Source organism: Solea senegalensis, linkage group LG11 (genome assembly GCF_019176455.1).
Source record: "Solea senegalensis isolate Sse05_10M linkage group LG11, IFAPA_SoseM_1, whole genome shotgun sequence".
Lineage (NCBI taxonomy): Eukaryota > Metazoa > Chordata > Actinopteri > Pleuronectiformes > Soleidae > Solea > Solea senegalensis.
Genome location: NC_058031.1, coordinates 18,540,577 through 18,553,293, shown reverse-complemented (window position 1 = coordinate 18,553,293; position 12,717 = coordinate 18,540,577). Strand labels below are relative to the sequence as shown.

At 42.0% G+C, this 12,717-nt stretch overlaps 1 protein-coding gene across 7 annotated transcripts in view; it reads right to left on the bottom strand.

The window, feature by feature from the left end:
- The window catches only part of agrn (agrin), a 226,242-nt gene that overhangs the window by 47,039 nt on the left and 166,486 nt on the right, over positions 1-12,717 (bottom strand). For all 7 annotated transcript variants that reach the window (XM_044037208.1, XM_044037210.1, XM_044037211.1 and 4 more), the window contains 6 exons: positions 9,013-9,210; positions 8,595-8,795; positions 3,509-3,651; positions 3,138-3,243; positions 786-905; positions 176-340 (listed from right to left, as the gene is read on the bottom strand). In XM_044037208.1, coding sequence (XP_043893143.1) covers positions 176-340; positions 786-905; positions 3,138-3,243; positions 3,509-3,651; positions 8,595-8,795; positions 9,013-9,210 — 933 coding nt within the window. The remainder of the gene's footprint in view (positions 1-175; positions 341-785; positions 906-3,137; positions 3,244-3,508; positions 3,652-8,594; positions 8,796-9,012; positions 9,211-12,717) is intronic.

The following is a 12,717-nucleotide window of genomic DNA, read 5'->3' as shown; positions in this document are numbered from 1 at the left end:
CGACCACGTCTGAACCATCTTTATGAAATTACTGGGATGTTATTTGTGAAAAACCACAATGTTGAAACTGAATGTTGTTGAAATGCTGAAAAACAAAAACTTGTTTTTGTTTTGGTGAGTAACGTTACAATAGGATGAGTACCCCAGCTCAGTCAACAACAGAACAAGTGCTTACGAGTGCAGCCGCTCATGTTCTCCGTCACGATGCCTCTGAAGTTCCAGAAGCCTGGCTCACAGCGGTCACACTTCTGTCCCCCAACACCTGGCTTACAGGAGCACTGACCAGTGGCTGGGTCACAAGTTCCCTTGTAGGAACCATAGACGTTACACTGACAGGTACCTGAGGAGAACAGAGCAACATAAAATTCACTTTCAACCTTTACTGGTTCAACCTTTTTGAATCTGAATCCCAATCCCTGAGTAACTAGACAGGAAGCTGTTTAGGTGAGATTCCTCTGAACAAAATCTCTGAGTATCTTTCTCATCTCATACATTTCTCTCTTTTTTCTGCAAGATACAGCATTTTATCCTCCCACTGTGTGCTATCCTTATTCAAGATCACCATTTTTCTTTTGATAGAGAGAGAGATTATTCCAATTATTCTATGGATTAAGATGAAATGTTTTTAGTTCTGCAACTGTGAAAGTGGACCCAAAGTCAAGGACAATATGCTGAGACAGCCTGATGCTATCTACACTTTTTTTTTTTTTTTTCATTTTTGGAGGGCACACAAGAACTCAAGACAGGGGAGGGCTAAAAAGGTCAGAAAGGAACATAGAACTTACTGGGACATCCAGCCAGACCCACTCCTAAGGCAGCCGTCATGTTGTCGGAGCAACAGCCGTACACAGACAGACTGCAGTGCTGGGGCACTGTCAGCTCAGGCAGAGAAGTGCCGGCAATCACTGATGAGGTAGAAACAAAAGGGGAGGACAGAGAGAAGCAGAGAAAGAAGAAGACTAACATCAGAGCAGGATTTAGACAGCACAATCTCGGCGGAACATGAAACTTTTTTTTGCTAACAATGAGTTTGGCTTGAAGGCCAGAGGTGGGGAGGCTGGCAGCCGGCTTGTAGATAACAATTCTATCTTCAACTTTTTCACACAATAGCTCAAAATCAGGGGGAAATGATGCTATTACCCCCAGTGAAAACAAACAATGGCCCTGCTAGTGAATGTGCGGGCTGACATTTGCCACTTTCTAGGAGGCATATTCTCTTCATTTGTTGTTGTTCTGCTATTATGGAATTGTGGTTGTTGCCCTACAACCTTCCAGAAAACACACAAATAAATAAATAAAATCCCATAGCATAATGTGAAGGAATCTGCCTGTGCATAGTGTACGGAGACCTCCTTTGTCTATGGATGGGTCACACTGCAGTGTGACAGCTCTGAATACAAAACTATAGTGAACAAAATAAAAACGAATGTATACCCAGAACCTGGTGTTTCTCCTGAAATTGGACCAGAATAACAAAACATTCAGTGGGAGGAAAAGAGGCGTCCATTTAATGGCAGCGGCAAATACATCATTGTTCACATTTTCTCCAGGCTTTGGAGTGAAAAACCAAAATTGCAGATATAGACAGTAAAAACCTTTTCCTCTCTTTTTTCTCTGTCTTTTTCTATTTCCCTTCCGATCACTTTCTCTTGTGTTGCTCATTTGGAGGCTGGAGATACAAGGGCCATAAATCACAATGTTACTGGTGTGGATATGAGCCGCAGCCTAATGCTGATGGCTCGGCTCACTCTCTTTTCCAGTGCTTTCCCACTCCAGAGATGGTCTTTGGACACAGTTCATTTAACTCGCCACTTTCCAGAGCTCCGTTTCTGCTATCTGTACTGAGCCTATTAGGACAAGAACTTTTAATTTCATATGTTCTTCCACCCTTCAAGGGTTTTTCCTCTTCAGTGGCCATTGTCCAGGACAATGCAACTCACTGTGATGGGCAATATTACCCTTGTATTTTCAAGGTCTGCTGCTGTGCTTTTTCTGCTGCACTGACTATAGCAGTTCTGTTTTATCCCGGCAAGGGAACATCTGCACATAAACCTATAGGTACTGCATTTCTTTGGATTTAACCACAATACTTAACCCAGATGTTTGCAGGCAGCTGTAAATGATGGTTTGAGGTGCTGTACCAGGCAAACACTGTTGGCACAATGTCCAAAACACTTTCTATACTTTTTTATTTGTTTCTTTTACTTAGAAACTTTATTGAGAGTTAGCATGTTCAGCACAAGGTCAAATTAAGTTTTTCCTTAACTAGCTAATGTGGAATGTGAAATTTCCAAACATCACTAACAAGTTTCTCTTTTTTGCATTAGCCAATAAGAGAGGAGAGCCCAGAGGTCTCGTACCAATAGAGAGCTCCACAAAAAAAAGATTGATTAACCACGGATGGTAGAGAAGCGTGACAGTCAGTGCCCAAGGAGGTCAGATTAGGAAGGAGAAGAATCTGGAGGGATGTGTGAAAACAGCGACAGCTCCCTCATTCTCACTTTTTCTTTAACTCTCTCCATCCTCCTCTCTTTCAGACCCACAGGGAATGAAAAGGCTGGAATGATCACACAAAATCCCTTAAGTGCATTTTGCTCTGCTCTCCAGCTTGAGCTAGTATCAGAGGCGAAAAGCTTGGGAGGAAGAACTAACCTTTACCACTCAACTGCTGATCTGACAACTGTTCTGCCTGATAGATGGCATTCATTTACATGCAGCAAGTGTTTTTTTCCCCCTTCTTTTTTAAGTAAGTGGGTAAAATGGCATCCCAAGGGTGAGGAAACAAGCTTGTGAGCACAAGTTTAATGGTTTAAATTGTCAGTTGTTTAGAGTGTCTGGCAAGGAAAAGAGAATCATTATTTTTATCAGTACATAAGGGCCTGGGAGAAAGATACTGAACTCTTAAAGGCTTATTTTACCACCAAACTTCTTTAGTACATTTACTCATGGCTCCAGTGATCACACTGCAGAGGCAGCCGCAGCAGCTGTGATGTCAGAGACTTGCATCGTCTGCAGACTATTACTACCCCATCAGTGGATGAAATGAGTGGAGAAATGTGATGTCAATGACAATGAGTCTTGGTGATGGGTGCTTCTGTGCAATGACATCAACTGGTGTAATGGTGTAATGTACCGACCTGCACATGGTCCCTGATTCTGAATCAACAAGTGCTCTTGTTTCTCACATCTGGCCTTCTTCAGCTCACACTCGTTGCTGTAGTTCCTCCCATCTGAGCCACACACCTACAAAAATAATCACAGAGATGTCAAAAGAAATGAGAAAAATGCTGCTTATTAAGCTCTGGGGAAAAAAAAAAGGTGAAAGTTGTCTTGTGTCTGTGTGTCCCCGAGTAAAAATATCCTGTATCTTTGACATGATATAATGTAGCTGCAGCTAATACAGTATACATAATAGATGTGTGTTCCAATCTGAGTCGTTAATATGAGGACAGATTGCACCGATAAAGGAAATTGAAATTAAAATGAGCAGTGCGTGGAGGATTCTTACCAGCTTGTCAGGCACACTTTGGCAAGTAAAGTCACAGACGCAACGGTCCTCCTCTGCATCCTCATCCCATGAGCCTCCAAACACGCGACAGCGATCCTGCTCACAGCTCTCCACGCCTGAGCCTGAACCTCCTGAGCCGCAGTCTGCATCAGACACAATAAATACACAAAATCATTAATCAAACATTCAAGCACACGAGGGAGATGCCGCTTTATCAGTACTATATCAGATGCAATGTGTCCTAGTTGCATTCGTCTGTAAGTCCATGTTTATGTACTCGGAGCAACACAAAGTTTGGATCATTTACATTTCTCTCACACTGGTTGTAAAGAGGGAACTAAAAGCACCGCTGGTAGAACATGATAATGACCCAACACTAGCGAGGGTGGGAGAATGTCTACATAAATTAGGAACAACATCTCTGCACTACCACAGAGGCATCCTTTTCATTTCAATTAAATCAGCAGTGGGGCTCCTTTCTGGGTGCCTGCTCCCTAATATGAGAATTCACCTAATTGCAAAGCGTTCAGTGGAATCTAATTACCTCAAGGGAGTTTATAGAAAGTTGTTATAGCAAATATTCAACTGCAACTCAGACATAGACAGGCTTTCTATTTGTTTTAAAGTATACTTGTAATGTTACAGGTAAAAAAGGTAGTTAACATTAATCACTAATCACTGACCAGGATTTACAGTCTCACTAGGCTGTTTTTATTGACAACATGGAACAGGGAACCTTTTCACTGTTGGTAAACTCTTTACTTATATATGTATATATGTGTGTACATAAAAAGCTAAGCCGAGTATGAACTGGGAGGTCCCAGGGTCAAGATGGAGGAACCAGATCTGGTGGTGGCTAGCAGTGGTTGTTAAAAGCTCCCTGCACAGTTGAAAGGTGTATCTTTTCCTCTGCTTCTCTACTCTCAGGGCTCATTCATCTCTATTGATGCACCACTTCTAATGGTGAAATCCATGTGCGTCGTGATGGGAGTGCCACTTAGCATAACCCATCTCCGAAAGCAGATTATGAAGCAGGTCATGGTGCAGGGGAGAGGCTGTACCCAATTAAGCTCTGGCCTGTCCTGTGATAAACGCCATCAGCAATAGGCTGTGACGGCCCTGAGTGATCGATACAGTGGTGTGGGTTGGATGGATCGACGAGGCACTATGCAACGATACATTACATTAGTTATACAACAAAGGAACTGGAGCTTTGTGTACAAGGCCGCATTCTCCGCAAACATCAGAGCCTATTAAAGATTCGCTCCATCTCCATTTTAAACTAACACCACCACTAACCTCTAACCAATCCTAATACTTTTGTTTTGATGTGGTTGTTACAGCCTATCAATCGAGAAGTGCTGTCCGAATGTTAAATATACCACTGTGTGATGAGGCTAACGTGCTGGTTAATTGTTTCCTGCTGCCACACACACACACACACACACATTATCAGTGGTATTAAAGTTCTGATGTCATTTGAAAAGGAGAAGTCAGTGGACTTCGACACAGATCAGAAATAAGAGCTAAGACTCTCAGCTGGCCAACTGAGACAGCTCAGCAAGACACAGTCAAAGGGAGATGCAGGAATAGCAAATTCATATTCTGCTCAGGCCCCTCAACAGAGACATGATAAATAAATAAAAGAGGTAAGACATTAGAATGGAATAAATAAAAATGAAGGGAGGAGAGGGGTCCTAATTAGCGGTTGCTCTTTCATGTGCTCACCACCCGCACTGCCTGTGAACCTTTCAATTACTACATCCCCTACTCCCTTTCAGCCAATCATGTCAGAAGCCAGAGTCTGTTTAGTCAAGGAAGCTCCATTAAGAAGTCATAATTCATTGGCACAGAGTAGAAAGGAAATGAATAGCATAAGATTCATGTTCATAAAAGAATGAGGGGGGAAAACAATCGTTACAAGAATTTGACAGTGGAAATAATAGAAGAAATGAAGGGAGAAGGTGGTCGTCAATGCTGCCTGTAAGGCAAAAGAAAGAGAAGAAACACAGGAGTGGTAAAAATGTATCTAATGGACTGAAACCTGAAGATGTTTGGTAAACCAGATTAGCCACAACACCATCCTCACCGTTATGAATGTAAACTCAGAGATTAATCTGAAAACAAATCCCTCCTGATTGTGGCACGTGCCATGGTGAAGATCAAAAACAGATGCCCTGTGACACGATTTGCCTTTTTTTTCACTCCGTCCATCAGTCTCTCGTATCACCCGACCAAATAAACGTTTCCATAAGTTAGAGAGGTATGGATCTCCACGTTTGGTGAGGCGAGGGAATGGAAGGCTCCCAGAGATGGCAATGGTGGGAGAAACGATCCTTTGTTGCCTCAACAGAAGGTTACAAGCCCTGTGATGGATGGACCATGCAGGCAAAATCTGCTGATCTCACTCCACAGAGCTCTTGCTCCGCCCAGCCACACACTTTTCGTGTCTTCAGGCCCCTTACATTTTTTCCAGAGGTGGCTTTATTTGATCAGTTCGATACAAGGAGCAGGGCACCGACTGTGCATCACTGTGTGATCCCGGGCTCATAATCTTGTTTATTAAATGTCTATTCAATTAAAAAAGGGCTGGAAACCCCTGTAGGTGATACACTACTCTCAGTTGCCACTTTGTCAGTGTCGAGAAAAGGAGCTGAGGCCAGGCCTACCCGAGTGTGAAATTAAACAGGTGATAAATTTCCCTGTATGGCCAACAGTGGGAACACTGTCGTTTTTCATTACCACTAAATAAAAGGCAGAAGAAAACAACTTCCATTTTAATGCCGCGCACCCCCTCCCTCCCAACCTGACTAATGAGGATGGTTTTTAAGTCAAGTAAGAGAATACGTAAGAGAATTAATCACATGTTCACTTCCTCTCCTGGCTTATCTTAGATATGAAGGATGGACTGAGTGTTTGTGCACACTGGTGCTACAGAGCTTTGTGCTGTCAACACAATAAAGCCACAAAATACAGTCTTTAGTATTACAGTTTGTGACAGGGTGCTGTAGTACACAATATATATATATATATATATGTACTCCTAATTTTGCCAAAACCGACCCCACAAACATCTAAGCAGCATAGAATATCTCAACAACAAATTGTTTTGGGGTTTTTTTCATGGAATGTAGCTGAATTGAAGTATCCCACAGCTAAACACAGTTATTTCAACTTGATTTTGATCGTTTTACAATCACACCAGACTTCCTGTGGAGGGTCTGCTTCAGATTCTGAAAGGACTGCGGACACAGACAGTGGAAAAAAACCCACATGACTAGTGGACACCCCTAGGGTGAAATTTATTGATTTCAGACGATCCCATCTCCACTCATATGTGTGAAAGCCTTGGTGCCCCTTTTGTCTAGAGGCACAATTTTGATGGAGGAGAGTGCAAAATGGAGGGAGACATGAGTGGGTGGGTTGGCAGGGAGCAAAAAAAAGAAAAAAAAAGATTCTATTGTGTAAGCCCAATAGTTTCCCTGAATCAAAATGAGCAAGTGATGGAAAAAGGGAGGATGCTCAGAGACAGTATGAGAGGGAATAAAACAGAAAAACTAAGCCATCAGGCATCACAAGCAAAGTGATGCCTTTGGGTAGGTGGAGGAGAGCATTTCTGCCTGATAACAGACAACAAAAGACAATGAGGACAGAGTGTGTGGATGTATGTGTGTGTGTACTGACAGTAAGTGTGAATCACGGTCATACAGTCTCATGTTTCCTCATGCTTCACATACAAAAAAGGTCACTTGTCTCCGTCAATGAAATGGTGTTAAATCGACCACAAGAAGCTTTGGCGGCGCCATTCGGCTCCCAGGCCTGGGGCCAATGTGACAGACAATGGTGGAGGGGAAAAAAAAATGAAACGCAAGAAACACCCCCGGCTAGCAATCAAAAAGGAAGTGAATTCCTCTCATCTCTTTTTGCTGTGTCCTCCATCTACCCCCTCTTTTCTCCTCTCCAGCCATCCCTCCTGCTGGCAGGTGTAATCTGCTCTCCTTCACACCTTGTCAGAGGATGACTATGTTCGCCGTAAGGACCCATAAGCCACAGGGGAACTGGCATTGCTGCCGTCTCTGCATGACAACCAGCGGTTGGCCTGCTGTTCCCTCCAGAGTTGTGCCCAAGACGGGCTGAGTGAGGGACTGTGATATGCTGCCTTGGTCTGTCGCAGCGCAGATCAAGATATGATATGATTTGCACGGTGAATTAGATCTCATTTATTCACAACGTAGAGGAGCGACAGCGCTACAGGCGTAGAAATCAGGGACGCTCATATTAAATGCCATCGGTCACACACTTTAAAGCATAATTAGATTTAAAGGCTCGATGAAATACATAACATAAATCCTCTAATATAAGCTGGTGATCAATAACTGTGACAACAGCTCCTAATGAAAGCCAAGGAAAATTACTTGCACTATCAACACTCAGATGGTGTGAATTCTCGGAAATGTATATATGTGATACTGTAACTTAATAACCTTCTGTTTGTTGTCATGTATTAGATATAGTGTGAAAGTTATTTTTGATAATGTGACAATTTAGAATAATTAAATGTATCTGTGACAGGTGATGATTTATTGAGATGACATGGGAAAAAAACATAAAGGAAGCATCGACTTCCATGAAAAACATACAGCAGCTACAGCTAATGTAAGTATAAGTATAAGTATAAGTATAAGTATGGGTTTATGTGCTGTCGGGGTAAATAAATAAAGAATCTGGCATCTATCTCGCCTCAGTTTACAGCAGCTGAAGGAGTGGATAGGAGATGCACTGATAAACAAACAAACAGGCAGGCAAAGCATGAAGATCATCATCTCTAAAACGTACAGCTGACCTGAACTTAATCAGCCAGAAGTAATTTTAGTTCCTATAACAGTTTTTTCCCTCCTCCGTGGCCACGCAGTGTGACTTTCCCTTCATCATTTGCTGTGTTAGTCTGATGGCACCCATGCAGCCACTATGAAAATCCACAGACGACGGAATACCATACTACACAGGTCAGTTGATAAAGATAATTACCCCATTTCAATGGCCGAATGGTTAACATAATTACACCATTTTAAAGTCCGTTCCGTACCTTCGTCACAGCTGCCAGGCTTTGCCACATCAACTCTCTTCTTCTGCATGCAGGACGACAACTGGAGTTCACACTTGTTGTCGTAGGTGGTGCCATCAGTGCCGCACACAGGTGAGAAGGCCTCACCTAAGCACTGTGGGCACTCACACTTAGTCTGAACACAGCGGGCACCCCAGGCACAAACAGTGCTGCCACATGTTTCTGTATCACACACACAGAAGAGAGTCGAGTCAAACCATGATGTGTCGATGCAAAAAAAAAGGGAGAAGATATTCAAAATTCACAACTTAAAATGCATAAAAAGTGCATTGAAATGTATCCTACAAGTTTGTTTACTCCTGTCACTTTTATTAGTCATTTGATGAGGTTGAAAAATGAGAGCATAACACAACAGATATATCACATATGCGTTACTTACTGCACTCTCCTTGGCTGACCACTTGCAGGTCCATCTGTTCTTTGCACGCCCGCACGTGCAGCTCACACTCGCTGTTGTAGGTGATGCCGTCACTGCCACACACGGGCTGATGGGACTCCACACACTCTGATGAACACACACACTGCCCACTCTGGAAATCGCAAATTGCCCCAAAAGAGCAGTTGGCACAAGAAGCATCTATAAGGAGAGAAAGAGGAAGGTGAGGGCAAAGTCACTGTTACCGTCTGTGTGTACAAGTTTTTTTGGGTGAGCATGAAAATGGCTCCAATTTATTTCATATAATTAATGAAAAACAATACATGTTAATAATAAAGATGAAGAAGATGAAAATGCATCGTTTTCTAATACTAAAAAAGCAAATGTTAAAAATTGTCAGAGTGCACAATATAGCCAATGGCCATAGCAAAATTAAACAGTAAACATTATTTTGTATTGTCTTTATGACTAGCAATAGCTGGTGTCATGCTTAATGCACTTAAGCTGTACAAACACAGGAAGTGCAGAGATGCAAAGTTTCCATTCTCAGCACTCCACTTTAAGCTGACTGAATCAATTTCAAACACTTCAGAAAGTCACACACCTGCCTGTTACCATTTTCCATGGTTCACATGCATGTGGGAGCTAAAGAACAAGCCATGAAATTCAAAAAAAAATCTCCAAAGATAGAATTCTACTGAGGCACTGATCTGAGGGAGAGGATAAAAAAAGAGAGCTACAAAAGCCCGGGAAGGTTCCCAGGAGCAGCTCCATCACTGAAGGAACCACCCCAAACTACTTTTATTTCAAGAGCTGAAACTGTATCACTGAACACAAAGTGCTTCAGAGGTTCTCTGCCAGAAGGACAACCAGCTCTGCAGCACTCCATCAAGCAGGGATTTATGGGAGTGTGGCGACAACTGAAAGTACACCTGAGAAAAAGCCTCATGACAGTAAGGCTGCAATTTTCCAAACAACATTTACAGGATCCCAAAAGCATAAAGGAAAAGATCATCTTGTCCAATGAGATATGAATCAACTATCTGGCCTGAATTTAAACTGGTGTGCCTGGTGACCAGGTACTGCCAGATACCACTCATCACCTGGCATCCAGTCCTTTTTAGAAGTAGTGGTGCCAGCATCATCTTTTAGAGAAGCTTCTGAGTCAGAAATACGAAATAACTGTTTTACTTTCCAGGTTGAATTCATTGCTTTCCTGTCTAATTAAAACTGTGCTATTTTACACGGAGCAAAATGATTGGGCAAATTATTATCTGCAATTGTTCTGCCTTGAGACACCCAAAACATTGCTGGTTAAATGATGGTGAATTCGGTTGGATCATCTCAGGGAACTGCCTCCAGGAGACAGCAAAGCAGGATTAGACACTTTCATGGTAGGAAACGAATGAGAAAGAAAATGCAAGGCCTCAAAGTGAGACACAGCGAGCAGTCGATGCACCTCTTCCTCTGACACCAATTACCCTGGGAGGAGTGCATTAGCACAGCTCACTATCACATTCAATTAAGGGCAGGCTAATACCCGCTGCTGATTTCGCACTAATTGAGAGAGGCGAGGCTGGCTGCTGGAACCTTCCACATTATTAATCTGTTTATTACTCTTTTAGAGTCTTTAGTTTCATTCATCTCTCCATCTAGCGCTGACATCCACTCCCTTCTTGGATTAACAGCCTTGACTGTGAAGTGAATAAGCAATTGACTGTATATTAGCATAATGACAAATTTCTATGTAGTCAATCCTGAGCACTAAAATGAGGAGTGGAGCATGCATGATCAATGTTTCCCCAAAATCCAAGTTGTATTTCTGTTCTGGGCCAGTTATTCATGGTTTGGCCGCGGTCAATTAGCCATAATTATGGCAAATTTTAAAGTGAAAGCATGCAATGATATTTTCAACAATAATATGCTTTGTGGTTTTGGGACATTGCCTGAATGCACAAAGTCAGATCCATAAAAATTTGGCAAGGGCTTTCTGTGACAGAATAAATAAATAAAAATATGTGTGTCTTTGAAATGGGGGGAGGGTGTTGTGGTTTCTCTGTAGTTGCTGCAGTTATAAATCAGGAATTGGCGATAGTGAGTGTTGTCCTTTATCAGGCACTGCATTCTGATAGCAGCCTCGCTTCTTTATCAGCTCTTGGCCCTCGCACCTGGCTCTCCACACTGCCTGATCCTCCAGACAGCGTGCATCACAAACCGACAGAAATGGAGTGGAGCTTCAGTTCAAAGGCAGGAAAGAGGGAGAATTATTACTCATATTATAAAGATGTTCACTTTCTGTCATCTTATTCAAAAATGTCCACCAATGCCAGAATCTTTTCAGCCGACAGAAAATATAACCCAACGCAGTGTTTTGTAATATCAAGTTAAGAGATCATAAGGGCTTTTCATTCTCGGTCTAATTCAATCTAGAACCAACTTTGTCCAAAAATATCAGTTTGAAAAGTACATGAAAATATGTAACACCATTATACAGACATAGCAAACGGACACCGCTGTGTGAGAACAATTACAGCTGTTTGTGCACCATTCCTTACAAGCCTGACATATCTGGCAATATAGCAAATTAAATGAATGCTGTTTTGGGGGACAAACCATTTTAGTACTTGACAATACAAGAATAATTTCATTTAACACACACTGTGATCTTGAATATAGCTTTCATTAACTATGGACATTTCAAATGTCTTGGAAGTCTTATTGTCTTAGAGTGTATTAGTATTAGTGTGATTGCTGCAAACAGTTTTTGCCAGTTTTGACTGAGAGAATTTGAACTGCAACTCTTTGAGTGAGAGGAGTATCATCCAGCAATATAAACTGACCTCTCGCTGTATATTTTTAATGGACCTGCTCTATCTCAGGGGGGGCCATTTCTATAGTAACCACTAACTGCAGGTGCCTCAAACAGCTAATTCAGATCAGCATATTAGACTGCTCACAAGTGAAAATATGTAACCTTCGTGCAACAGTGGCTGTAATGTAATAATGACATTCCATTTCACAATTGTTTGTTCAAAGCAAAAGCCAGTCACTGAGTGACATATCACAGTGTCACAGCACTTCACGCACTGATGCTGTTACACCACCTGCTTAGCCACTGGTGCAGTGGTCATTGTTTCTGTTGGCCTGAATCTTGTCTTCTGCTCATTTAATTTTTGCAATTTTTGCCCTAATTTTCAAACTTCTTTCTTAACATTCAGACATTCAATTAGAAACTCAAACTCATCATTTCAGTTTCAATTTCTAATTTATTCCAATCCAATGCAAGCATGCCAGAGCAGAAGGCAGCAATCCCAGAATTTCCTCAGAGATGTAGTTACACATTATTTTAAGTAACTGCATGATGTACTTGAATAATATTCGACAGCATACTGCGTGACATGATAACACAAACATGGTATTAAATAATGTGGTGTGGTGCCATGTCACCTTTTTATGCTGAGTTTAGCCACAGTCCCACTGAAGTCTCCAAAACTGCAATTGTGATGTTGTGTCGGATGTTGGTTCTTGAACTGTGACTGTTCACTGTTTATAGCTTTGCAAGTGACTATGACGGACAGAGCCAGGTTGGTATGAAAAGTGGCCTTGAAAGCATAAAGGATTAAGTTACTGAAGAGAAAAAGAACAAAAACAGATAGCAAAGGCACTAGCTTTTCAGTGTTTTGTTGATATCCTTGCTGGGAAAACTCT